Source organism: Populus trichocarpa, chromosome 15 (assembly GCF_000002775.5).
Source record: "Populus trichocarpa isolate Nisqually-1 chromosome 15, P.trichocarpa_v4.1, whole genome shotgun sequence".
Taxonomy (NCBI): Eukaryota; Viridiplantae; Streptophyta; class Magnoliopsida; order Malpighiales; family Salicaceae; genus Populus; species Populus trichocarpa.
In genome coordinates this window covers 12,216,912-12,244,723 of record NC_037299.2, presented here as the reverse complement: position 1 = coordinate 12,244,723, position 27,812 = coordinate 12,216,912, and the positions used below count along the sequence as shown (strand labels likewise).

General features: G+C 33.5%; 3 protein-coding genes and 1 non-coding gene across 6 annotated transcripts; 2 read left to right on the top strand and 2 right to left on the bottom strand.

Annotated features, from left to right (window-relative positions):
• Positions 1-767: 767 nt before the first annotated feature.
• Positions 768-6,168, bottom strand: LOC7454752 (uncharacterized). 2 transcript variants are annotated; one of them, XM_024586593.2, is made up of 6 exons: positions 5,747-6,165; positions 3,644-5,213; positions 3,286-3,531; positions 2,743-2,823; positions 1,570-2,103; positions 768-971 (listed from the first exon to the last, which is right to left on the bottom strand). In XM_024586593.2, exons 2-6 carry the CDS (start codon positions 4,835-4,837, stop codon positions 921-923), a joined length of 2,106 nt encoding a protein of 701 aa, XP_024442361.1. In that variant the 5' UTR covers positions 4,838-5,213; positions 5,747-6,165; the 3' UTR covers positions 768-920. The 2 variants fall into 2 exon arrangements, with proteins under 2 accessions (XP_024442361.1, XP_052303533.1); XM_052447573.1 differs by lacking the exon at positions 768-971 and having other exon boundaries at positions 1,178-2,103; positions 5,747-6,168.
• A 3,119-nt stretch (positions 6,169-9,287) lies between these two features.
• TRNAM-CAU (transfer RNA methionine (anticodon CAU)) lies at positions 9,288-9,359 on the bottom strand. Its single transcript has one exon. It is a non-coding gene; the product is annotated as a tRNA-Met (tRNA).
• A 3,169-nt stretch (positions 9,360-12,528) lies between these two features.
• Positions 12,529-15,845, top strand: LOC7454751 (ubiquitin-conjugating enzyme E2 27). The gene is made up of 5 exons (XM_002322254.4): positions 12,529-12,939; positions 13,463-13,511; positions 14,893-15,052; positions 15,245-15,334; positions 15,483-15,845. The coding sequence occupies exons 1-5, from the start codon at positions 12,762-12,764 to the stop codon at positions 15,588-15,590; spliced, it is 585 nt and encodes a 194-aa protein (XP_002322290.3). The 5' UTR covers positions 12,529-12,761; the 3' UTR covers positions 15,591-15,845.
• Positions 15,846-22,818: 6,973 nt separating this feature from the next.
• Positions 22,819-27,647, top strand: LOC7454750 (probable serine/threonine-protein kinase At1g54610). Of its 2 annotated transcripts, XM_024586472.2 has the most exons (8): positions 22,819-23,458; positions 23,540-23,824; positions 24,875-25,192; positions 25,832-26,059; positions 26,274-26,374; positions 26,473-26,596; positions 27,056-27,443; positions 27,596-27,647. In XM_024586472.2, exons 1-7 carry the CDS (start codon positions 23,105-23,107, stop codon positions 27,404-27,406), a joined length of 1,761 nt encoding a protein of 586 aa, XP_024442240.2. In that variant the 5' UTR covers positions 22,819-23,104; the 3' UTR covers positions 27,407-27,443; positions 27,596-27,647. The 2 variants fall into 2 exon arrangements, with proteins under 2 accessions (XP_024442240.2, XP_002322289.3); XM_002322253.4 differs by having other exon boundaries at positions 27,056-27,647.
• Positions 27,648-27,812: the final 165 nt, after the last annotated feature.

Genomic DNA, 27,812 nt, shown 5'->3' with positions numbered 1-27,812 from the left:
ATGCATTTGAAGTCTCATATTTTTGGAATAAACACCCCAGATTATCAAATATTCTGTGCAATCAAGAGAAACACGTTTAACTTGAAATTAAGCAGCTTCTGCCAAGATTATAAAGGGGTATAGGCCAAAATCTTTTTTTCCTTTTTTCAGGCCACTTGATACAATTCCTCTAAAGAGAGAGGCTTCTATTTGATAATAATATAAATCATATCATTAGATTTCACCTAACAACTTAAACTTTTGGGTTGAGATAGTTCTTTAACATGGTATCAGAGCCTTGATGACCAAGCGTTTACGAGTTCGAATCTTACCATCCTCATTTATTTGATAAAAAAAATTAAGCACAAGATAATATGTTTGTACAAGTTTCAAGCTCAAATGGCTTTCACTTGAAGGGGTGTGTTTGAGAATAATATAAATCATATCCTTAAACCTTACCTATCAGCTTAAACTTATGAGTTGAGATGGTTCTTTGACAACTCGAACCAATAACCTCCGGTGTTAATCTATTAGTCATTTAAAGGATGCTGGCCCTAGGCACGAGTTTGATAAACCTACAATGCTGCAAATGTGATCTGATACCAAATCACATGGTTATGTTTGAATTGCTAACTGCTGTTAATAACAATCCACCTAAGCTCACTTGGTGCAGAACATTTTCGATCTAGTTTTGGATGGAAGAGTTCTTGCTGTGTTCATAACAATCTGTCTCTCACTCTGCTGTGGACAAGGTAAAGAAAAGGTAAAACAAAACCAACTGACCATGATGATCATTAAATTAAATCATTTTATTATTAGAAGAAAGGAAAATCTGTACAAGCTAGAAGGGCTTACTGCCCCCATCAGAGAATGACAATAAATGTACACATATGTACAACAATTTTATCACCAACATTTGAGAAGATAACCTACTGGGCAATTTAAATGTCAAAGTACTTTGGGTTTGAGGGATAATCATATTCCACCTTTAGCTGCAATGCGAAATAGAATGCCTTGTTAGACAACCAAAGTGAAAATCGATTATTCTTATGATTCTAGCACAAAACGAACCATATGCAGCAATGTGTTTGTGTAGCTCAGTGGTATTCTTGCAAAAGCAAGGGATGAGATCTCAGGTTTGAGTCCCACCTTTATTAATCCATCACTAATGTCAATAAAAAAGAAAGAATGATGCATATGACAAAACCACGTGGTAAATTCTAATTGTGAAAAACAATATCTGTCATGTATTTGGAGCTTATTTTCGAAGATACATACGTGGATCATCGAGTCCTAAGGTATTTGCTTATTGTTAGGATGCCATCACAACAATGCCTGTCGTTTTGCTCGCAGGTAGAGGCTACATATTTAAATTAGCTAGGGATGACCAAAAAGATGGCTAAAACAGCACAATTAAATCATGTGGGGACAAAAAGACTATGAAACTAAAATGCATGTCCATGGCCATGGATGCTCGCCCAGCATAAGTGTCATTCAAGACAACAAACAATAAGCAGATCAAAGCATGCTTTTCACGGAAAGAAGATTTCTTCTCATTAAAGGACAATAATAAACTCCAACAAAATATACCTTGCCCTCATCTGAATCAGAATGGCGCTGTGGAAACACTACCCTCATATTGCTATACAAGTAGAAGCGTTGCTCACTGACAATGTCCATCTTGTTTGCTGCTGGTACAGATGAAGGATCAGATGTGCTCCTCTGAAATGACCTTAAACTTTTCTTGGGAAGTGGACTCATAAATTGGAGCTGAAGAGCATATCGTAGAGCACCAGCTCCAGTGGTGTTCTCATTGACCTTTGAAGGACCATGTACAGATTTTCTTATGCACAAACGAGATGAATTTGGAGGGCTGCAGCCCTCCACACCAGTATTTTTGCATTCACTATTACTGAATCTGCTATGGTCAGGAGATCTAGTATTATGTACAGTGTCAAGTCGAATTGAATTGGTAGCATCTCTTCCATGAGGCAAGCAATTATTAGTTTTAGGGACTGAAGATGGCTTTGCATCATTTTTCATGTCAGAATCTCTGTTCTTTACATTCACTGGTAAAGAAGCTGGTGCTGATGAAGATAGGGTGATCTTTTGGCGCAGACATGTCTTTTGAGAAATGCATAGAAGCAAAGAGGAAAAGGAAAAAAAAACAAAAAACAAAAAAGAAGTCACTCTGGGAATTTCATTGCACTGTGGTCAAATGAATTAAACAATGTAGGAAACAAAGAGTTTATACAGAATGAATATAGAATTGGGATTCAGAGCTAAGGAGTTAATCATCAACTGCTTTATACATCATTTTCATTAGAACATCTCAACCAATGCGCAAGCTCATGGTAAAGGGGAAATCATGACACAAGGCATCCTATATTTTCAACAAAACCCCAGGGGTGTCTCATGGTCTCAATTCAGCATGCAAAACATTACTCAGATTGCTCAGTATAATCCAGTACTCTTCAGATTATATTATTTTATATGCATTCAAAATGATCAGCACTCGACCAAAATAGCACAGCAGGTGAGGAAGTTCTACTCGAGCAAGGATTTCAGGTCTTTGTCATCACATAAAACAGATTCGTCGAGAACATCACAACATACAAGCATGATAACAGCATACATCAGCTCATGTGGTAGGAAAACACATGCAAATGCAAGTGTTTACAAATCAAATTTATGAAGTCAATTATCCATCTCTCAGTGGAATCTTAATTCAAAAACAATCATGTATGTTTTATCCTCAATTACCTTGGTACCAGCTGGCATGTCACTTAAATCATAGCTACAAAAGAAAGTGTGAATGGGTGTCTTTTCTGGATTACTGAGAACCTGCCGAAAACCAGTTCAGTCTGTCAGTGTCATGTCTTTGGCTAAAGAACCAACAGAAATGTAAATTCACATAGTAAAAGTTGCTACAACTGTCTGACGAAGTTCAAAATATCAGAGCACCATAATTCCCCAAATTTTATTACGTTGACAAGACAACTGAAATATAAGTGCATTGACATCATGTTAGCAGACCTTCCAGAAATAGAATCCCACACTCAACTATAATTGTATCATTTTCTTTATCCTCTCAGATCCTGCTTAAAAAATGAGATGTAGAATGTTGTTACATCACCTAGTTGATTATGGGTAACAATATTTTCAGGCAGATCAGCATCGCATGGCAAAGGCACAAAACTCATTCATGCTAGACCTAAATTAAAAGCGTTGTTCCTTGGGGAAAGAATGAAATTTGAGTTCTAACTCGATTAACATACAAACTTGGATGAAAGAAGGATAAGTTACCAATTGTATTCGCCCTTTCATTGGTATTCGTAGCCTGCTTCTATCAGATCGTGAATCATCAATGCTAAGGCTTCTCCTCATTTTTTGGTCACTATTTTCTTGCACATTCCCTCCAAGATCTATCGATGAATAGTAGAGTAAGTAGTTATTCCCATCCACGCTAGTTACTGTAAAAGGAAGTTTTTGTGCCTTTGGAGAGAAATTTCCTCCAGTGACATTTAGAACAGCAAGGAACCCATCAATTCTCTGAAAAACAGAAATGATAAGGAGTTATGAGTTAAAAGTTACCCTGACAGAATACCTTTTCTGAATCAAACAAACAAAAAGAACCTTCTAGCATAAGATTTGAGATGCTAACCTGACTAACTTTACCAGATGATAACCGACCAGATAACAAGGATTCCTCAAACGAACCAACCAAAGACCTTCTAACAGGCACGCTAGTAAAACTTCTACATAATTTGACATTTAGGGAACTAAGATTTGAATCCTCACACCAAGGCTGTCCAATGCCACTGGTAATCTCAGGAGCAAACACATCAAATTTTGTGCACAAATTATCAAAATCATCTAATGATTCATCAAGCATTTTAAAAACCCTATCCTTCCGGGAAGATAAAATGCCAGATACAGTTCCATCAAGCGACTGTTCCATATCAGTGAAGGTAAGATAGCCATCATCAAGCCGTCTGGTGATATGGCTGCACCCTCCTGGAGATTTTATTCCTTCAGAGAGTTTTGGACCGAGAGGGGACAATGACAAGGGAGGTGATGCTGCTTTCATTAAGGGAATTGCCATAGCGCTGGTTTGATGTCTTGCCTTTGTTGTTTTTCCAAAATAATTAAGTCCAGGTGGAGACATAAATTGATCGTGTGCCTTGAGCTCTGTCTCAAGCACAGGACCATCAGAAAAGAATATGGAGTTTTCCCTGCAACTATCAACAGGTGAATTCTTCCATTCCGGAAGACAAGATGCAGACCAGTTTGAACACTTGAAATAACTGGAATTTCCAATATGAGCCTTTTTATGTTCTTGTGACATAGAAACCTTGTAATTGTCCTTGCTACCCCATAGATTACTCTTACAAACACCATCACCGGTGTCTAGGGAAGCACCATTAAACTTATCAGGGTGAAGCATCCCACTCAGAGGAGACAATAACCGCTTCTTGTCTGATCCAGTGGACTCAACTGCATTAGAGCCGATAGTAACTACAGTAGAAGCAGTTTGGTTTCCATTAAATGCACCAACAGGAGAATTCAATCCCCTTGATTCAAAACCAACAATCCTAGGAATAGGTGTCTGGATATTCTGTCCACTTTTATGACTTAACAAGCCCTTCTTATTTTCTACAACGGTTTTCTTTTGGAAATCTGTAAGAGAAGCGCAGTGCATTTCCACCTGCATTCGATATCCAAGGTTTCCTCCATACATCCCACTCAAATCACAACTACTCACACCAACAATTCGAGGTGAAGTTTGCACAATTGTACTCAAAGATGTGGCTGCTTCCTCGGCAATGCTGCTGGAGGAGAACTGAGGCAAGCCCATCCTTAAGGTTGAGTCTATTGTCCTACCAAAAGTTAACAGGATCCTCTTCTAGTTTCTTTGTCCGACGCACTCTATTCCAGTATTCCTAACTCTCTTCCAAACTCAATCATACACAGACATCAAAATAATGGATGCATCATGTTCAAAGCAAACGAATGCAGCGCAAGCCCTCCAGTTCTACGAGTGGCATTAAATAATATCAAACCTTCAAATGTTTAACTTCTCATGTATCAGAGAAGCAAGTTTGCCTCGTATGACCAGCACAACTGCTCTCTGTCACCAAAAGCAACTCCATTTCAACTACAATTCTTCCATTAGATTGTGTGGGAAAACTCGAACAGACCAGACATCCAACATAATTTACAGCAATCAATCCCTGGAACAACATGTAGAAGCACATTAGCTCTATAAGACTCTTACGGTCCAAAACATTAAAGAAGCATGACATCTGCAGATGGCTTATAAAAACTAGAATAACCCAAATGATGGAAATAAACTTAAAAACATAAATATGATTCAAATTTACTCATAAATGATCAAGCCCACGAGAAATTCCGAAAAAAGAAAGCGCTTTTAATACCACCAATTGAAAGAAGATCATTTATGTCCAGATAAAACTTAAAACTGCACTTAACTAAGCCCAATACAGCATTTGTTTTCAGCTTTATGTTTTAATTACTTCGAAACTAAAACAACAACAACCTTAATACCCGATTCTAAATTCCATTATCTGGGCAACCAAACAAAAAAAAAAGCAAACGAAAATTATGAAAAGATCACAACTTTAACAAATGGTATGGACTTTACGAAAGCTAATCATCAAAATCCCAATTTAAAAATCAAACAAACAAAACAAGAAACCAAATAAATATATAACCAAGAAACAAAATAAGTCCATGATCATAGTACCTTAGTTAAAATCCATCAACTGATCAAACCCAGAAGCATCGAATTCTTTGAAAGTCAATTAAGCAAACAAACAAAAACCCAGTTCGTTAATGGTCTTAAATCTTCTTCTTTTTTCTTCTCCTTGGAGTCTCTTCTCTTCTGTTTGAAGTTCCTCCTGTTTCCATATATATATTTATATATATCTCCTCCTCTCCTCTCTCTTAATCAAATGGGCTCCTTTCTCTCTCTCTAACACCTGTAATTATATCTTTCTCTATCTTTTTTTTCTGTGAGACAGTGCTAGATTTAATTAACCAAGAATTTTCTGACTGGTTGAAAATTGGTGTTGTGCTTTTTTTGAAGACTACAGCTTTCTTATAAAACCACAAGTCTGTGTCTGTGTTCAAGTTGCGGTTCTCTTTTTTTCTTCTTACATGTCTTTGTCAACCTTTAATTGTTTATTGCCATTGCTGAGTATGGGATATGCTCATCCATTAGCCTGCCATGTATATGCCTTATTAAAAATTAATTTTTAAAAAATAAAAAATAAATTGTTTTAATATATTTTAAATAAAAAATATTTCAAAAAAACATATACAAAACAGGCTATAAAACCACTGGCATGTATTGTTATAGTTTAACCCAAAACCAAAGGGCGTGTGGTAAGTAAAACTTTTCGTCTCGGATCATTGATTCATTGTATCTGTACCCAGCCATCGTTTTCGATAATCACACATGAATGATTATAGAGGACAAGTTAATAAATCTAGAAAGAAAAAAACAGGTAGTAATTTAAGATATTTTTTAATTTTTTTAAGTTTAGATATTTAAGCATTAATTGATTGAGATTAGAAGATGTTGGCATTGTGGTTTGAAAATATTTTTAAAATTTTTTAAAAATTTTTTATTTATTTTAATTTTAATTTAATATGTTTTTGATGTTTTTATATCATTTTAATATACTGATGTCAAAAATAATTTTAAAAAAATAAAAAAAATTATTTTAATATGTTTCAAAATAAAAATATTTTGAAAAGCAATCGTTACCATATTTTTAAATACTTTTAATATATTATTTTCAAATATTTTTTAATATTCAGAGACATAAATATAGTTCTTTGAGTCAGGACTCAATAAGAAATTAATACATTATTTCATATTTTTATTTTTAAGTATTTGAAGGTTTAATAGATAAAAAAAACATTTTTATTTAAATTAATATACCAAACCAACATAGACGGAATAAAAAAAACAATTATAGACCAATAAAAAAACACCGACATGCATATCTCTGACATGAAAACACCTCCGTGCTTTTCTTCTCTTTTTTTTCCTGTGTCGGGCGTGAATGAGTCAACAAATTGATACTCAGACGATATTAAAGGGTTTGTTGTCTGCATGGGTTGGTTTTTTTTGCTGGTTTTTTATTCCCTTTTGGATACGTTAAGTTTATTAATTAATTTTTTTTATTTTTTTGTTGATTTTGGACACAAGTGGATGCATCTATTGCTGTTGCGCTCGAATCAATCCGGCAAATCAACTCAGGATTGGTTAATTTATAACCTAGCCCGAGTTATGTTTAAAAAAATCAAGAGGAAATTAACTTGGTCAAATAAAAACAACTCAGTCAAAACTCGGTTGTAAATTAAATAAATTAAAAATAATATCGTTGTAATTTTTTAAAAAATTAAAACTGTATAGTTTTAATTAATCTAAATCAACTAATATTATCGCGCTTGGGTTATAACTAGAGTCTTGAGAGCAGTCATGTGTCAAACCGAGTTTAATTACTTTGAATTCGATGCATTTTTTGAAGACAGATATTTTGATTCATCTCAAAAACTGTATCTAAAACTTGTTATGTATTGTTTTTAAGTTCATCCTATGACTAATAATATCAAGCTTCTGGCCGTTGATTGACAAAATTTGTGTTGATGTTTGCTGGATTGGTTAGCGTAATTTTATTTTATTTTTTAGTTTAATATGGGTGTCCGGACCAGCTTGTGCGCACCTCGACTAATCCCACAGGCCCTGAAGTTAACGACCATGTAAGCCTCCAGTGGCCATCATATGAGTAATCACAGGGCTCGAACCTGAGACTACAAAGAGAGTAAATATCTTGGTCTCAAACTCTTATCACTGGATTACCAATTAGATGGTTTGCTTAGCGTAATTTTAATTGTGATATAAAATGCTATGATAAAGGCTTTGAATCGTTCAATACAATGCTCAGTGCTGCATGGAATATTAATCCGGTTGTAATTTTCCAGGAGAATTTCGGACCCTGGAATAGAAGGATAATGGCCGTTGAAAGCTGCCACGTGGTGCTCGGTTCTCCAGGCCAGGAACCCTTCCAGTCAACCTCAAACACTATATTTCTTCCCTGCAGGCTATTGGGATAAATTTTCTAATTAGCACGGAAAACGTATGAAAAAGTTTTGGTGAAAATATCTAAGTTTGATGATTAATAACCTTCTCAAGTTTGATGATTAATAACCTTCTCGTTTTGATGATATTATAATTTAAAACCGTGATAATTGTTTAGAAGGGTGTTTAAGTTGGAAGTATGATAGTTTTTTAATCGAATTTGTATAAAAAATAAATTGTTTTTATGAGGCGTGATTTGTGCTTTATAAATATTGTACCTTAAAAAAAAGTCGATCATATCTTCAAGCCAAACACACACTAAATATCGTTGTTGTGATTTGGGATTTTTTTTTTTGTAATTATGGATATTTTGACTAGTTTACATATACCTTGACTAATTTCTCGAAACCCTAAAGTTAACGGTTAGATAAGCCTTAGAGTTTATAACAATCAAACTAGCAATTTATAAAGAATAAACTTAGAATCCAACCAATTAATATAAAATATTAATTATTGATGTTGAATATTCATACCATCTTAAGTTGTCATGACAACATTAAAGTTAAAGTCTGTTATTTCCGTGGATATATTTTAAACAGTGATATTCCGTTAAAAATTTTACATTTATTATACTAATTATTTCTTAAAAAAAAATCCAGGCTATAGCTATTATTATTTGTGGTGGCAATTGGCAAACCCAGAAGCTCGATTGGGTCCATGTAACATGTTGAGTGACGCAAATTGTTTTGTGTCATCGTACCATGCACCGCTTGGCTAGAATTGCTTGTACAGTGAGGCATTGATTGTTGAAGATAAAGAGAGGACTTCTGCTTTGGGATTTCATGTCCAAATTAAACATGTTTAAGATGGATTATGAGGTAAGATTAGGGTAAGCAGAAAAGGCTAATCATTAATTAGCCACAGACTTAGCAATTTAACCAGGCCAATTTGCATTCACGGGGCCTTGAAATGACTGTCCATGCCTAATCTCTGGCATTTACCTCGCCCAGAGAGGAGACTAGACTAGGGTTGTAGCAGCAGCAGCATGCTCTCAAGATCACGAAATAGATAATCCTAATTTATGAGGAGGAGACGTGTCTCAATTGTACGATGCAAAAAGCTTCCGAATTTATCCATTACAAGTGGAAGAGACCGTTTCGGGATGGAGCCAGAAATTTAAGAAAAAAATAAAAAATAGCGGAGCCAGGTTTCGATCCTGGGACCTGTGGGTTATGGGCCCACCACGCTTCCGCTGCGCCACTCCGCTTTGTTGTTGCTTTTTTGTTATATCATATAGATTCTTAACTACTTTTATGAGCCTTGCGTTAATGGATTTGTCTTGTTAGAGGTTGATGCTCACGAACACATACTTATAAAAACCGGCTCCGTCTGGGTGGTTGAGATTGAATTGATAAAGGTCAAGTGTATTTTCAAAAATTTCTTTAAGAAATTAAAATAATATTATTTTATTTTAAAAAATAATAAAAACAAGCTAGGATTTTAACTATGTCACTTTATAACAAGTTGACATATTGGATTGTTCATGTATGATTTTATTGGCTCCTAATCTATTTCAATATAAAACTATGAGTCTCGAATCAATAAGTTACTAGATTCATTCATTTTAATAACAATGTAGTTTTTTTAATTTATTTAAAAACTATAACCCGCACAATCAGATTCATGGTGTCTGTTTGAGATTGTGACAGCGGTTGCGGTTCAAAAAGTTTTTTTGTTTAAAAATATATTAAAATAATAATTTTTTATTTTTTAAAAATTATTTTTGATATCAGCACATCAAAACGTTCTAAAAACATAAAAAAAATTTTATAAAAAAAATTCAAAATTTTTAAAACACAATTTACATCGTGTTTCTAATCATACAAAACCACATTTCTAAGCATGCACCGTTTAGGATTGTTCTATCGCTTTTCGTAGTAAAAATATTTTTAAATTATATATATATATATATATATATATATATATATTTTATGTATATCCAAAAAGAGCCCAAGAAGCTACAGCCCCATGTAGCCCTTGAATAGCTTATTTGTCACAATTGAAGATAAAAAAAAAAAGGCGGGATCCTCGCTAAGGATAAATGTTAAGAAACAAGGGTAGTCTATAATATAAGAGCATGTTTAGGAACGCGTTTTAATCTGTATTTTTTAAAAAATTAAATTTTGTTTTTATTAAAATTTAATATGATTTGTATATTTTAGATTGTTTTGATGTGCTGATGTTAAAAATAATTTTTAAAAAATAAAAAAACATCATTGACTTGCATTTTGGCACGAAAAGTTATTTGAAAAGTACCCGCAACCACACAGACAAGCTCTAAGTCATAGATAAATTGAAAGCATTCCACACATCAACTAGTACAAGGTTCCTGAGTTCAATTCATACAAATTATAATTATTATTTTTACTATTAGGTTTTTATTTCGCACCTAACCTAGGTTAACACTTGAAGAAAACATGAACAGTTGAAATTGGAAACCTAGTCATGAAGCAAAATAATAACATGTCCAACCACCATTCTTCCTCTTCTTCTTTCTTCTTCTAGTGTTAGGTTCACCTAGATTTTCAAAATAATGTTTATTAATTTGTTAATCCTTGTTGTAAATTGCATGTTTGAGATTATAGTACATGTTATTTTTTAAAATAATTATCGTTTCAAAATATATAAATGATTTTTTAAAATATTTTTGTATAGATATACTGAAATTATAAAAAAAATACTAAAAAAATATTAATATAATATTTTATAAATAAAACATCCTTTTAAACAAAATTACCACAATCTCGGAGAATTAAAGCCACCCCCGGGCCCATCCTATCTTCTTGAGCAGCATGTGTTGGAAAAATTGCAAGGCTTTGTTCAACTTTCCCTCCTTTTCAAGTTCATAATCATTACATCGAGCTATCGATCACATTATTGGCAGTGCTTTAATTACGATTAGTGCGCAATGGTATAGCAGATAATTGGTGATTATTTTTAATTCGGTTTTTTATAAAAAAATAATTAAATTGATTTTAAAATAAAAAAACTGAAACTGATCAGTTTAAATTGACCGGTTTCAGTTCGGTTTGGTTTTTTAGGATAAAAATCGGTTCAAACTGGTTTGGCTCGGTTTTTTCCGGTTTGGATTTGGTTTAGTTTGGTTTTTTTGGTTTCAGACTTATAAAACCAAAACCGAATCAGTCAGTTTTTTTAAGATTTTAATTGGTTTTTTTTTAAGGTTCGGTTTTTTCAGTTATTTTATTTTTATTTTTTCAGTTTAATCAATTTTTTAATTTTTTTTTTTGCTAAAACATCAGATAGTGAGGAATTTAGTGAGGCAAGTTGAGAACAAGGATGGCCAATTAATATTAATATTAATATAATTTCAAAAAAAAATCAAATATAATTATGATGATTAATTAATATTTTTTATGGACAAATATCAATTTCTTAGGTCACACCTACCTACGTGAGTTGTGAATATCAATTAGATTTTGATATACATATGAAATCTGCTGGCCATGATAAAAACCAGTTCAAACCAGTTTAGTTCGGTTTTTTTCGATTCGGTTCGGTTCAGTTTTTTTGGTTTCAAGTTTATAAAATCAAAACCGAACCGGTAGGTTTTTTCAAGATTTTAATCGATTTTTTTTTACGGTTATTTTTTTCTAATTTTATCAGTTTAATCAGTTTTTTAATTTTCCAAGTTTTTTCTCACCCCTAAATAAAACATCAAAGAGTGAGGAATTTAGTGAGGCAAATCCAGAACAAGGATGGCCAATTAATATTAATATAATTTCCAAAAAAAAATCAAATATAATTATGATGATTAATTAATATATTTTATGGACAAATATCAATTTCTTGGGTCACACCTACCTGACGTGAGTTGTGAATATCAATTAGATTTATATATATATATATATATATATATATATATATGAAATCTGTAATTTATAGCTATTAACTATCGAAAACGATCCATGAAAAATTAATAAGAAAATATTAAATATATAATTAAATAATATAAATCAAATACATGTAATTTATTTTTAATGTCAAAAATGAGCTCATCATTTTATTAAAAATGTAACAAGACTTGTTAGTCTTTTGTTCATTAAAATTAAAATTATTTGTAATTTTCAATAATAAAAGAATATATGAAAATATGTTCAAATCTTATTTATTTATTTTAATGACTATTACCCAAAAATTATGTTTAGTGTACATTGTCTTAGATTTTTTTTAATTATATTCAAATAATATGTGCTGAAAATACTAATCCTTAAAAAGGTTTAGGTACTAACTTATGATTTAAGAAAGAAATAATTACAAAATCATAGAAAAAAACAGCAACTAAAAAATAATTTACTCTAATTTATATCCTTAAAAAGGAAAAAAACAGGAGAGAAAGGGAAAGTATAACTAATAAAAGCCTTGATACTAAAATCCAAAGTCCTAAACAGAAAACACTGACACATTTCTTCGCTGCCTTTTCTCTTTCCTTGCTCTCTCCGGTCTACTCTCATTAAAGCGGCTTAGGAGGCATTGAAGGCATCATCACCCATCAATTTCAGGGAGAGAAAGAGAGGGGAAGGAAGCAACACTCCTTTTCTTTATCCATTCTTCTCTTCTCTTATTAGGGTTTTGTTGTGTTTGAAAAACGATGATCGACTTTGCTCGTGTTCAGAAGGAGCTCCAAGAATGCAGCAGAGACATGGAAGCTTCTGGCATTAAAGTAGCACCTAAATCTGACAATCTTGGTCGATTAACCGGCACTATTCCTGGTCCAATTGGCACTCCTTATGAAGGTGGCACTTTTCAAATTGATATCACTCTCCCAGGTAGTAAAATTTGCTGGCTTAAAACAAACACTCACATACGAGAAATTTCGATTTTTGTTTATGTTTTAGAGATACTTGATAGCTGAATTTTAATGGGTTGTTTTTATCCTTTTTTTTTTAAATTGAGCTGCATTTGGGTGTTTGTTTATTGGATGGAAAATGAAGTTGCGAAAGAAAAAGAAAAAAAAAGACTTAAAGATTGAAATTGAAAATTTAGCTTATTTGTTTTAGTTATTGTAAGAGTAATTGATAAGACTAGTTAGGGTGCTTAAATGTGTATCAATTATTGTTAATTTGGAAGATAAAGAAGAATCATGGTGTGGGTTTCGGGTGTTTGAAGCGAGTGTGTTTTTACTGTGTACTTGATGTGGTTTTGTTTGGCTACCTGTTGAATTTCCAATGCCTGTGCGTTCTTTGTGTCGTATTATTACTACTAGCTATAGCTGTTTGGCTGGGTTGTAGTGTTAGAGGATATAGAGACATGTATTGACCTGCATTTGAAATGGTCCGTTCTTTTTTGTAGATGGATACCCCTTTGAGCCTCCAAAAATGCAGTTTGCGACAAAAGTCTGGTAGGGCGAAGTTGGAGTAAGCTGCTTTTATTTCTTTGGTTTTATTTAAGAAATATAGTAGTGTGTTATCTGCAGCTGTCCTATGAATGGGTAGTCTTAAGAATGTAATACCAGATAATAGTATGATCATAGAGCTGCTGTGTTGTCAGAAAAAATAGAGTTTTATGGCTTGTATTTCAATTGGCATAATGAGATCTAGAAGGATGGTGATTCTTTTTATTTAAGTGGACTGAATAGTAGCATTACCTTTTAAATTTAAATTGCTGAAGTAAATATCTTCCTGTTATGTATCTGATTTCTTCGATAGGTTCTGTTGGTTGTTCATTGATGTAATCTTGAACCGCTATAGAACTTGTGCATGGTTTTTTGTTAGGGAACATATATTAATTCATGTTACCTCAACACCCAGTGTTCCCCTTTTCTGGTGGAATAGTTTGAATTTCGTCGTCTGCATTTGCTTTCTTTTCCTTTTGTATTGGTGTATTTGTTTTTCATCATATCTTTCAAAAAATAGACTTAGTACCATTGATCAAAGCAAGGATTCAACTGGTTTTCTTCACTCCATGGTCCTAATTTATAGGCAATTTGCAGTTGTTTGGCCAACATATGTTTTCATTAAATGTTGTGTGGCCTTGTAGAAAACCCTTTTTAAGCCAAAGTTTTAATTACCAATATATAGGTGGAACAGGCCCCTTGTGAATTGGAGCGAGCAAGAAAGAAAACTATTGTTTAAGGGCTGTTCATCCATGTGAAATATGTGGTCTTCTGTTTCAGTAAGGTCTTGGCAAACATAACTCCTAATTTAGGTTTCTTCTTGCACCACGATGAGCATGAATTTTGAATTACCTGTAGGAAGAGTTTTAGTTTGCTTCTATCCGAGTCGCACACTATATCACTGTTTGATGTTAGTGCAGGTTGAAATAAACAAGGTTTTAGCTCAGATGCTAATTGGGTCTGTCTCTTGAAGTATACCTAGGTTAATTTGCATCTATTCTCTTGGACGCTGTAACAATCTCTTTTGTCCCCATTTTCTCCACTCCCCTTGCCTTTCCTTAATACTATCTTGAATGTGTGTTGATGTTATTAGGATACACACTTATCCAAAAAAAAGTTATTAGGGTACACTTTGTAGACAATAAGAGGTTGCACAAGCTATTTGAAATTAACTATAATGTGGAGCTTATCTCCAGTCTAAGCTGAATTTACACAAGCTGTTGGATTGCCTTATTTGTTCTTGACATGATCAATCTTTAGCTTTTAAAATTATCAGTTGGTTGCCAATTGTTTATTAGTTGATACTGATGCATTATAGTTGTATTCAGTCTGTGCTTGAGCTGATTGGTACTTTAATCATCATTTTTGTTGTCATTACCTCCTGAAGGCACCCTAACATTAGCAGTCAAAGTGGGGCAATCTGCCTGGACATTTTGAAGGACCAGTGGAGCCCAGCACTCACTCTAAAGACAGCACTTCTTTCTGTCCAAGCATTACTCTCTGCTCCTGAACCTGATGACCCTCAAGATGCTGTTGTAGCGCAACAGGTCTAGTTCGTTGCCATTCTTTGTTACTGGTTATGTATTAAACACCTCTCTTGGGTTTGGTTTATTTGCTCATTGAAATGCAATATCTCAGAGACTATTTTACTTTGGTTATTGCTGCTATTCTTTTCAGTAGATTTTCTTTTTCCGGTTAAATATTTTCACATATTAACTTGGTATCTATGGATATTGCAGTATCTTAGAGACTACCAGACCTTTGTTGGCACAGCTCGCTACTGGACGGAAACTTTTGCCAAGACCTCATCGCTTGGGGTCGAGGAAAAGGTAAAGATGTTTTAGTTTATTTACTTTTCTCTCCAATCGTACAATTACTTTTCTCTCCAATCGTACAATCTTCTCTAAATTCAACCTCTGTATATGTTTGTCAATACATCAATAACAGCTGTTGTTAATGTAATATTTGTTGGTGCAGGTACAAAAACTCGTGGAGATGGGTTTCCCTGAATCTTTGGCGAGAGGTGCGCTAGAATCTGTTGGTGGTGACGAGAACTTGGCTCTTGAAAAGCTTTGTTCTGGTTAAAGAGGTGATAAAACTGCCAGTGCTGAATAGTTATATCCACAAATAGTTTTTACTTAACCGATCCTTTTCTTTGGTGAGGGAGGGGAGATTTGTTTCATCCATTTTGCCTACCTTCTTGGATATCTCTTCTGCTGATAGGGAATCCGCCTTTAACTTTCATCGTATGGACGGAGTTGCTAAAAACAACTGTATTAATTACTCCTGGTTGGTGCACTTTCACATTGGAAAATATTTACCTAAAGCCTTTTTCTCTCACTTGGTTCTAAGATTACTTGACACGCATTTCCTTCTGCAGTGGAAAAAAAACATGAGCTACAATGTACGTGAGTGTATCAAACATGTTTTTTTAGGATGAAATAACATAGAATTTCAATGAATTCTGTTCACCTCTCTTGTTCATCCACTGTCGAATTTCTGAATTTCAAGAGGAGAACTGAAACATCATGTCATTTGAACCCTAGGAAGGTTTTTAATTAGCTGAATTTGTTTTGAAGATGCAATTGGGAACGCCCAGTGGACTGTAGTCGTGAAACTTTTTGCAGATTCCCCTTAAGAGTATGGTCAGCGGCATCATTTCCCCCTCTGTTTTTTCTTTACTTTTTTTTCGAAGGTACACAGAAAAATGTTTTCTATCTCTCTCTCTCTCTTCGTTATTCTAGGCTGCTAAGGAAGAAATTTTTAAGAACCAATGGAACTCTACTATCTGCCTATGTCAAGTCCAAACCTCTCTCTCTAACATTCTCGTGGATTGCATCACCGATCCGACTAACTATAAAGTTTTATATAATGTCAAAATTATTGAAAATCATCTGGAAATAAAGTGTTGATTTAATGTTTTGTTAGTGTAAAAGTAATTTGAAAAAATACCTCCACCAAATACAGAGATTCAAAACCCAATCTACCGTCTTCCAATCATTATAAATGTGGATAAGACAATCCAAGAGCCGTGATCAATAGTGACTCTTCTTGCATCAGGTGGTTGACAAATGATGAACTGCGTCACTGCCACGATAAGCTACTATTTTGCTGCCGGTAAAATAATTTTCTTCAGCAAAAACAATTAAATATATAGGTTTATTCTATATATTTTTTAGCAAATGCAATGAATAAATAAATAAATAAAAGATAAAATTTCAATAAAAAAAATTGAGATAATCATCTTTAACTTGCTAATCATATCATAAGCCCATTGGATTTAATAAAAAATATTATTTTAATTTTTTAATTAAAAATATTATTCTAGATTAAATAGGTGTTTAATAATATGACATATAATACTTTTCAAATAACAAATATTATTTTATTTAAAAAGAATTAAATTTGTATTTAGTAACGTGACACGTGAAGTTTTTAAAAATATTTTTTAATTGAAAATATATAAAAATAATATTTTTATATTTTTAATATCCACACATTAAAAAAATATCAAAAAAAATATTAAAATGAAAAACCATTTAAAAAATTTACGAGAAACAGGTTGCATTGCCAAACAGACCTTCTGATATTTGAACAAACTAACAAGACCATGAATGGTAAGTGAAGGCAGCATAACTTGGTGTGCTTCCATTAATGGTGTTGAAAAACATGACTGAAGGAAAAGGACCCAAAAGAAGAAAAATGTCAGGTCATGGAAGGAGGCCATTAAATAAGGGGAATCAGACAGCAATGAGCTCGCAGATTCAACACGTTCAAACTGATCCCTTTTTTATTATTATTATTAATTTTTTAGTTGAAAGTTTTGACATGTTGCCTTGTGTTTGTTGTTTGTGCTGCTCTCCTCCGTCATCCCTTTTTTTTTTTTCCTTATAAAAGAAAGTTATTTTTAAAATATTTTTAATTAAAAATATATTAAAATAATATTTTTTTATATTAATATATCAAAACAATTTAAAAATATTAAAAAATTAATTTAGAATTAATTTTTTATTTAATTCAACGAAAAGTCAATTCAATTACAACATCAAATTTTAATTTAGAAACTGTTTGGAACGTGAGATCGCTTTCCACCAAAATTTTATTTTTTTTACTTAAATTTATTTTTTATGTTTTTAGATAGTTTTGATTTGCTGATGTTAAAAATAATTTTTAAAAAGTAAAAAAAAAAATTTAATGTATTTTTAAATGAAAAACACTTTGAAAAACAACCGCTACCACACCCCAAACATGTCAATCTATTTGGGATTGAGATAGCGATTGTTGTTTAAAGTGTTTTTTTCTTAGAAATACATTAAAATAATATTTTTTTATTTTTAAAAAATTATTTTTGATATCACTACGTCAAAACAATTTAAAAATTTTAAAAAATATATTTAACAAAAAAAAATTAATAATTCAAAGAAACACCAATTTACACCGCATTTCGCAATCAATCCCTTGATCTTGGTGAGAATTTTCGTCCATGCCCATAATTTATTCTACACATTCGTCGTCTTTAACTCTTTATAATTCTTCCAAAGTCACCCTCATCATTCCTCCTAACTATGCCGTCTAATCTAATCGGCTGCATTTACCTGGTCAGTTCACTGTTCTTCCATGGACTTATGACTCTAGAAATTCAAAAGCATGCTTCTTTTACGAAGACTTTTGTTGCATGAAATGAAGTATGCCCTAATGTAAGCTAGCTTTGCAAAGACAAGTCTTTCATTGGAGCTTTCAGAGTCAAGTCTCTAGCTATGCTACACTTCAAGAGGGACCATTAGGCTGTAAATGCTTTGCAATCACTTTGCTCGGTCGGGACTTTAGAGTAATTAATTGCTCGCGTGAGTTAAAACAATGCTATATTTCTCGAGTAAATCCAAGGAAGGGATCGGTTCTTCATCGTTCGGGGAAAAAGAATCAGTACTGTTCTTCATCTAGTGGGCTCTCGGAAAAATAAACTAAAAGGTATCATACTTTTAAGGTGGACTCTCTCTCGTTTCACTCATGTTTTCACAATAAAAATATCATTTTGCCCCCGTCACATTAAATCATTTAGCTTAGTTAGGAGGTTAATTCGGTCATTTTCTTGGGGTACAAATATCATTGCCAAATTCATAATGATCAGCTCGTACTTTATTGCGCATTGAAATTACTGAGTTGTTCTTGAATGTTATTTTCATTTAATTAGGATTAAGGAGTATTTTTGGTTTTTTATTTTTTTAAAAAAGTTGGGATGACTAAATCGCCTTTAAAATTAAGTTTTCAAAGCTTTGCGTGGAGGGTTGTTTTTATCAATTTATATTTTTTTTTTTATTAGTATCAAGCTAGGTTACCCCAATCCATTTTTTTGGTTCTATGTTGACGGTTTATTGTTGGCCGTCTCTTCTTTCTCTTTGTTTCTCTCTTCTTTCTCTTAAATTTTATTTTAATCATTAAAATTTAATTTAAAATATAAATTTTTTAATCATGTTTGTCCTTTTATTTTATAATATTTCAAGTTTGGCCCTCAGTGTTTTAGTTTCTAGTTTTTATTCTTAGTGTTTTTTTATCAAAATCTAATTTGTTTTCAATTTCATTATTGAATTCATGATCTTGTTTTATTTTTAATTTGATCCTCATTTTCTTGATTTTTATTTTTGCCTCAGATTATTTTATGAATTTGATTTTATTAGTTAAATTTTCCCATTAATTCAAAATTTAATGATATTTCAGGTATCACCCTCAATGTTTTGATTTCTAATTTTGATTCTTAGCTATTTTATTAAATTTTAATTTGTTTTCAACTTAATCTTTAAATTCATAATCTTAATTTTTTAATTTTTCAAATTCAGAGCGGAAACCTATCTAGTATTTCTCTGATTAATGAGGCATGTCTTCGTAGTCCAACTCCCAAATTCCCATGATATGATACTATACTCTAAAGGGTTTTGCCTTTATATTCTCCATAAAGAAGGGCAGTACTATATATATAATAATTGTGTGAGTACTTTAGCAAAAATTAACACTGCTTGTTAATCGTCATTTGATCAAGTAAACGACACAAATTTTGTTGTTGTCGATAATGGACATAAATATCATGATATAGATGTTATTTATTAGATTAATAAATACTTGCATCTATCACCAGTATTTATTAAATCTTTATACTATTTCGAATATGGATAAAGATGATGAGTTTCCAATGTGACCCTTGTCAAGTAGCGTTAGCCATGTAAAACATTGAAAACCAAGAATTGCTGTGTGTGTATATATTAACGTCGGTGTCCGGGTCAGTTTGCGCGCACCATCGACTAATCTCACAGACCCTGAAGTTAACGATCATGTAAACCTCTAGTAGCCCTGAGATTTGTGAAACTCGAACTGGTAATTTTTAGAAAATAAATCTAAAATCTAACTAATTTAACTACATCCATTTTATATTTTATGTAAAAGGTTTTTGGGCAGTGCTGGAGGCTGCAGAGTGAAGAACCACGATGCTACACTACCCTTTCCAGAGTATATGTATTCAAAAGTTAAAATTCTAGCATCGATGTGTTTATGTTTATGATTTAATTAACATGTTAATAAAATGATTATTATTTTAGTACAATTAATTTCAATTGTATATATTGCTATGTTTTATATTAACATTGTAGTGTTGAAAGACGGAGCTTTAGAGCTTTGAAAATTATTGTATTTGAAACTTAGAAGTTGTTCAAGGTTGTGGTGTAATTTATGTTTCATAATTTTTTTAATTTTTTTGTTTTAGATTTTTTTTTGTATTTTTATATGTTGATATCAAAATTAATTTTAAAAAAATAAAAAAAAATATTATTTTGATATATTTCCGAACATAAATATTTAAAAAAACAACTAATATACTCCTAAACACCCCCTTAAATTTCCTTAAATTAATATATCAGATAAACAACAATTCAAATTGCAAATTCAATAAGATATTAAATGCTAGCTACCTGGTTTAATATTGTTTTACGAATTTAGCAAGATATTCTTTTTACACAACCAATATTCATTTGTAATGCATTGCGAAATTAAGGTTTTGGTTTAGTCCTGTTTTTAAATTTTGGTTTTTAAATCAAAACTAAATCAAACTATTTTTTAAAAATTTTTACATCAAAATTAATCAAAAACAAATTAATTTTGTTAATTTTGAATTAATTCTTATGAATATTTCATATAATCCCATTAACTTTCTCACCTCTATGCAAAATTGTCTGGCTTCATATTTTGCAATTTTCACTTGCCATTTCAAAAAAATAAATTAAAAAAAATATTGTCTTGCAAATTGCATTGCAGATCCCTCAACCAGTGCCAATAATTCTTTTTTTTAATTACGAAAAGGAAAGGAAGAAAGAAATAAGTAGCCAATTGAAAACTAAAAGCCTGCTCCCTCTATATATTTCTTCAATAAATGCAGTAGACAGATCTAGGTTTAGTTGGTAGAATTGATTTTGATCTGTCACTTCTGCATCTGCAGAACTGTAGTGGTTTGCAGTGATGACACCATGATTCTTCCTTTCACATGAGCCTGTGCCGGTAACTTGAGCAGAAAACCTTAAGGTCCTTATAATAAGAGATTAATGCAGAGGCTACGAGCACAGTACAATTTAGTTCTGTGTAATAAAACTTGCTTACCATGGCTTCAATGTCCCCAGCTGCCTGTTCAATTCAAAAATGGATGCAATTAGGGTTTGGGACCAGCTCTGCCACTTTCTCTAACCTCCTCTTTGCCCCCTCAAGGTACTGTTTCTTAATACCATCACTCTACCAGAGTTACTGTAAAATTGAACGTTGTTCTTTGATTTTTCCTTCATTAGAGAAGAAATGTATCTATCTACGAAGAAAATTACGAAATGTTAGGATTTTTTTTTAAATTATCACGGGAAATGTAAAATTTTTACGGAGTAGATTTGATAAAATAATATACTTCGATAATATTTACTAAATATCACGATTCATAAACATACAATTAGAGATAATTATTTTCTATTTGGTTTAATTTTTTTTAAAAAAACCGAAACCAAAATCGGTTCAAACCGATCGGTTTCAGTTCGGTTCAGTTTTTTAGGATAAAAACTGGTTCAAACCGGTATGGGCTTGGTTTTTCAATTTGGCTCGGTTTTTTTCCGGTTTGGATTTGGTTCAGTTTTTTTCGGTTTCAGGCTTATAAAACCGAATCGAACCAGTCGGTTTTTTCAAAATTTTAATCGGTTTTCTCACGGTTCAGTTTTTTCAGTTATTTTTTTTCTGATTTTCTCGATTTTTCTGTTTTTTACTCACCCCTAATAACAACTTAAGATTATATGGATACATAATATCCATAATTAATATCGCGGTTCACAACAACAATGTTTAGACAAATATCATGGTTCTGAAACACGATATTATTAAAATATAATATATATAAATAAACATGATATTATTAAAATATAATATATATAAATCACGACATCTTTAAACTATGCTATCTCACCAAAATTTTTCATCTTATGCTACTTCATCATTATTTTTTTACACTAATTACACAATTTATCCAAAATGTTATCACTGAACAAGATTTATAATATTTTTCTCATAGTTGTTGGACCAACCAGAAGAATGACTTGGGAAAAAAGCTTGAACCATTAAACTACTAAATCAACCCTCATGTCATTGGTCAACACAAATTAATCAGTTTAGTTAAAAATGCTATAATCTTGTTCATTCTTCTGGTTTCATTGAATTTCAAAGTTGGAGCAATATTTTTTATTTTTTACTCAATTTGATTTTTTTTTAAAAACGAACTTTCCTCGTCTGAGAAGTCCACCAAGTACCTATTTTTAATTATAGCAAAAATATCCAGTGTCTGTACAAAAAGGTACGCCAAACACCTCCGAATCCAATACCATGCCTCCGAATGGTACCTCGAGGCTGAAGGGCCCCATACTTTTCTACCCTCAAATTTTACCTTTTCACCCATTCATGTCCCTACCTTCTCAAATCCTGTGGCGCAGAGCTAGACAAAAGAAAAAAAGAAATTCAGTCTCCCAAAAGTAACTTTCTACTCCTCGTTTGACTTTCCATATCCCTCATCCAATGACGTCTCTCGTAAAATTTGACCTTCCCAAGGTAAAAACAATAAATTAATATTAATTGTATTGTAATTAAATAAAGATAAAAAAAAGTTAAAAAACCACTAAACGAAAAAATTAAAAAAATCATGTCCACCTCAACACTGACAACTGAACACTCTCACCTTCTCAGTGGCATTTATGTAAATATATAAGAATCCATGCCTTATTTCTTAAATCTATTTTCTCAGTATCTTCACTCACTCCCGTCTCTCGAAGGAACATAAGCTGGTACCTCCACTTCTTCGCGGGCTTGAAATTTCTCATCTTCTCTAGCTCTCTAAAATTTTTTACGTTAGTCCGCTGTTCACGCTCCGTTCAATCTCCGTTAACTAAACCAAACGGTCTTATTCTTGCTGTTTTGATTTTGAACCTTCACAACGCTGTCGTTTCGAATACAGAAATTTTAACAGAATCTCACCATCAGCGCTCTGCCGTTACCGGGAAACCAGTCATTTCTAATCCCGATGCACAGAATCTAAACTAATGGGCTGTGTTCTCGGCAAGCCCGCCTCCAGGGATCGCCAGAGTCGTGAAGTATCCTCCGACCGTGACCGGAGCTCCGATGAACCACCCGTTGACGTCACCGGATCCGTTAACGCCGCAGTGAAGGTTAAGAGGGAGAAAGCAACAACATCAACGCAGAAGCAGAATGCAGCGCGACATACCGGCGATTTCCCGGCTGTGGATGTCCAGGGGACGACTGAAAGGCGGAGGCCACGGCCAGAAGTTAGTCTGTGCTATCAGCAAGGGTGGCCATCGTGGTTAATGGCGGTTGCCGGTGATGCCATCGGCGAATGGACTCCTCGCCGAGCTAACACATTCGAGAAGCTTGACAAGGTAATTAAAGAAACCAAAACCCAAGTTTAATTAATTTAATTGCATGTATTGAATTATTAACAATTTTCGGATTTTTTGTAGATTGGGCAAGGGACATATAGCAATGTGTATAAAGCAAGGGATTTAATAACAGGAAAGATAGTGGCTTTAAAGAAAGTGAGGTTTGATAATTTGGAGCCAGAGAGTGTTAAATTTATGGCAAGAGAGATTCTTGTTTTAAGAAGATTAGACCATCCAAATGTTCTTAAGCTTGAAGGTTTGGTCACTTCAAGAATGTCATGTAGTCTTTACTTGGTTTTTGAGTACATGGAACATGATCTTGCCGGGCTGGCGGCACGCCGAGGCGTCAAGTTCACTGAACCTCAGGTACATTGTTTGTTATTTTAAGATTGGATGTTTTGTGGGTTGTTTTGATTTTGTAGTAGTTTGTTGTGTAATGTGATAATTAATGGTATTTAAGGGTGTAATTTTGGGTGTTTTGGTGTTGATGGATTTGGCATTTGGGGCTATTGGACTGTTTCGTGTTGTTTTTTAGCTTTTGGGTGTGTTGTGCTTTTTTTAATCTTGTTTGTTTAACTAGGTCTTTTTGAGGTTGTGCATATGTTAATCCTTTTTTTTTTATTTGCTTGTGAGCTTTGATGTTACTTCAAGCCATGTCCAAGGCTACAGGGTCCCATTACCTCGTAGTTTACATGTCCATTTGTGCTGCTATGATGCATAGAGGTTTCATATGCTCAACATTATGTTTTGTATTATTTTGGGTTTGAAGATTTATGGGAAGTTCAAACTTTACATCACAACATGTATGAATATAGAAATTCCCCTTAATTAACTTTCATTTTTTGGGAAGACTGATCAACTTTTCATCTTGGAAATGAATAAATGCAAAAAGAAAAAATGCCAACTCCAAGATTTGCTAATGTTTATGGCATGACATAATTTGATTATTTAGTCACTTCTCTAATGTTGAACACTTTGGCTATGTTTAGGTGAATTTTTCATTTCTGAAAGCTCATTGGAAAAGTAAATGTGCACGCACATCTTCAATTATTTGTCAATGTCAAAAGTATTAATCGAAACAATGATAGTTTATGGATACTGAACTAAAAGTAGGTTACCCAGAATTTTAGTTATTTTCATTCAATATATGCTTGTGTTCAGTTTTGCTATTTACATTAGGAAAGATCCAGGGCTTCATATTATTGGCGGAAATGCCAGCCCAAATGAGATGCTTCCCAAGGATAGAAACTTAGTTATAATGCATGGCTTAAGTAGCATCAAAGTAACCATTTTTCATATCAGGCCTCTAATAGCATGTGGAGTTTTTTTGGTTATTTTCTATGCCCTGGAGTTGGACACCATGGTAATGTATCATATAACTGACTGGTCCATTTCTTGATTTATTCCCTTTGGCAGATAAAGTGCTACATGAAGCAGTTGTTATCCGGGATTGAGCATTGCCACAACCATGGTGTTCTGCACCGTGATATCAAGGGTTCCAATCTCCTTATAGATAATGAAGGAATTCTAAAAATTGCTGATTTTGGACTGGCTACTTTCTATGATCCTGATCGCAAGGTTCCTATGACCAGTCGAGTTGTCACCCTTTGGTACCGCCCCCCTGAACTTCTTCTTGGGGCAACTTATTATGGTGCTGGTGTTGACCTCTGGAGTGCCGGCTGCATTTTGGCAGAGCTGCTTGCTGGGAAGCCAATAATGCCTGGACGGACAGAGGTACTATTTTTACTTGCATACCAGGTTTCAAGATCCGTATGCAAATTCATTTGTTCTGGTTGAATGATGAAGTTGTTACTGCTGGAATCTTTACACTATTTCAAGTCTTCATCCGGGCTACAAACTATTAGTTTAGAGGTGCAACAATGCCCTAATTAAAACAAGGCAGTGATGTTGAGTCCTATGCTCAAACATGGGAACTAGGTGAGAGGCAGCAGGAACAGTAAGATTTAAGGAATGATCCCTACCTTATTCATCATCTTGGGTTGTATAGTAATATAGAATAATATCGTATTCTGGTTTATTCTATGTAGATGCTGAAAATGTTGTTAGGGAGTCGATAGTGTCAAACCAAGTAATCTAATGCCCGGATAAATATGCAGTCATGTGAGCTACCAACCATGGAAAAACCCCGTGTTATCATGAAACGTTAAGCATAGCAGGTTAATTAAGCACACCTTCAGTGATTTTATCTTGCATTATATTGGTTTCGGAGTATGTATTGCTTTTATTGACTAGTCTGATTGTCTCAACTGTTGTCGTTTCTATTGATGATATTATTGTGTAAGCTATTTTCTCTTTCAGTTGGCTGGCTCATTGTTTACAGTTGATTTGCTTTTCAATTCTTTCCCTGCTTAGGTTGAACAACTGCACAAGATATTTAAGTTATGTGGTTCACCATCTGAGGAATATTGGAAGAAATCCAAATTGCCAAATGCAACACTTTTTAAACCACAGCAGCCTTACAAACGATGTATAGTAGAAACCTTCAAAGATTTCCCCACTTCTGCTCTGCCTTTAATTGAAACTCTTCTTTCGGTAGATCCTGATGATCGAGTCACTGCCACTGCAGCTCTAAATAGTGAAGTGAGTGATTTTAACTCAATTATTTGCCAATCTAGCTTATATATATTAAAAGATGGCTTTATGTTTTGCAAGCTTCAGACTGATATTTATTGTTTGACACAAGGACTTGGATGATATTCTTACTTCTTCACAATTCTTTATTTTCCTTGAACTTATTTATGGATTGATATATGTGTTTTGGAGTGTAATCATGTCGTTGGTTTTCGTACTACAGTTCTTCACCACTGAACCTTATGCATGTGAGCCGTCGAGTTTGCCTAAATATCCTCCCAGTAAAGAATTGGATGTGAAGTTGAGAGATGAAGAAGCTAGAAGGTTTGTTTATTCTTCATTCTTGTCTACCTTTTTTTTTTTTGGACCTGTATAATGGCCATGCTGAAAGGCGATCTTTATTTATCTAATTTCCTTCTCAGGCAAAGGGGCCTTGGTGGAAAAGGTAATGCTGTTGATGGTGCAAGAAAAACAAGAATTCGTGATCGGGCTGGTTGGGCAATCCCAGCTCCAGAGGCCAATGCAGAGAATCCAGCAAACCTAGATGTATGTGAAGGACTTTCTCTTGTTACCCTTAATATTATTTGTTTTTCTATTTAGCTCCTCTTTTTTGCTACAAGACAGCAAATACCCAGCCACCCCCGAATCCACCAATCTTTATGTCACATGTTCCTTACGTGTCATTTCATCCTTGATGAGTGTACTTCCTGGGTTCTAAGCCGTATCTCTGTAGACTTGTTGGGCAAGTCTAATTTTGAGAATTCTTTTGTGATCTCTTTTTAGTTTACCGCTCTTTCCCTATCATTAGAAAACTGTGGTTGGTCACAGGTCCTTGTTACACGGTGAAATCCACTTTGGATTATGTATCTTAGGTCAATAGTTGTCAAATCAACTGGTCAGAATTGTCAACTGGTTAGGCCCTTCACTTCATGACCATACGTTCTCTACTCTCTTCTTGTGTTTTTCAAAGCATAGTTTGACTTGAGATTTTCATTTGTTATCCAGAGATGGAGGGCCATGACACAAGCAAACGCTAAGAGCAAGAGTGAGAAATTTCCACCTCCTCATCAGGATGCAGCAGTTGGACATCCTATGGATGCATCACATAAAGGTGGCCTTGTTTCATTTGGTACATCAGATACTTCCTTCTGTTCATCAACATTCGATTCAAAATCATCTTCTATTAAAAGTGCTGGCGCCATTGGAGGCCCTTCCAGAAGAAGGAAAACCAATAAAGAAGATCCCCAGATGGCTCCACCACGGAAATTTATCCGTCCATTCAATCCATCATCAGTAGCCCTATCAATGAATCTGCTATTCAAGGGTAAATCAGAGGTTTTTGGCAGTAGGAGGTAACAACTATTAAGAGTTGAAAGTTTTCCTTTCGGATCAGGTGCTTACTTTTCACTTTATTTCTTAAATGCCTTTTGTTTTTGTTCTGCAATCATTGCTTCCATTAATTGTACCTCATTGTATGAAGTGTATAATCTACACAGAGGCCATGGTGAGCCAGTGAGTAATCCACTCCCTACATTTCTTGTACAGTTTTTGAAAGCGGGCGCTTTATAAGTTTAAAGATTAGACGTCTTCTTCCTCATTCATTTCTATCAACTGTAAACCTTGACTCATCCATAGATATTCTGCACCTTAGAGCTTCATAGTGCGAGTATGTCTTGCACTCGGATCTTAGTTTTCTCTATAATGAGCATTATTGCGTAGGAAAGTCATGGAGTAAACAGCCTTGGCTATTTTTTTATTTTTG

Excerpts from the sequence above, each read along its gene's own strand:
- LOC7454750 (XM_024586472.2), top strand. The coding sequence starts at position 23,105 with ATGGGCTGTGTTCTCGGCAAGCCCGCCTCCAGGGATCGCCAGAGTCGT. Across the intron at positions 23,459-23,539 it reads CATTCGAGAAGCTTGACAAG|ATTGGGCAAGGGACATATAG; the intron begins GTAATTAAAGAA and ends GATTTTTTGTAG. Across the intron at positions 26,597-27,055 it reads AGAATCCAGCAAACCTAGAT|AGATGGAGGGCCATGACACA; the intron begins GTATGTGAAGGA and ends TTTGTTATCCAG.
- LOC7454752 (XM_052447573.1), bottom strand. The coding sequence starts at position 4,837 with ATGGGCTTGCCTCAGTTCTCCTCCAGCAGCATTGCCGAGGAAGCAGCC. Across the intron at positions 2,824-3,285 it reads TGAAAGGGCGAATACAATTG|GTTCTCAGTAATCCAGAAAA; the intron begins GTAACTTATCCT and ends GGTTTTCGGCAG. Across the intron at positions 2,104-2,742 it reads ACATGCCAGCTGGTACCAAG|ACATGTCTGCGCCAAAAGAT; the intron begins GTAATTGAGGAT and ends ATTTCTCAAAAG.
- LOC7454751 (XM_002322254.4), top strand. The coding sequence starts at position 12,762 with ATGATCGACTTTGCTCGTGTTCAGAAGGAGCTCCAAGAATGCAGCAGA. Across the intron at positions 12,940-13,462 it reads AATTGATATCACTCTCCCAG|ATGGATACCCCTTTGAGCCT; the intron begins GTAGTAAAATTT and ends TCTTTTTTGTAG. Across the intron at positions 15,335-15,482 it reads CGCTTGGGGTCGAGGAAAAG|GTACAAAAACTCGTGGAGAT; the intron begins GTAAAGATGTTT and ends TTGTTGGTGCAG.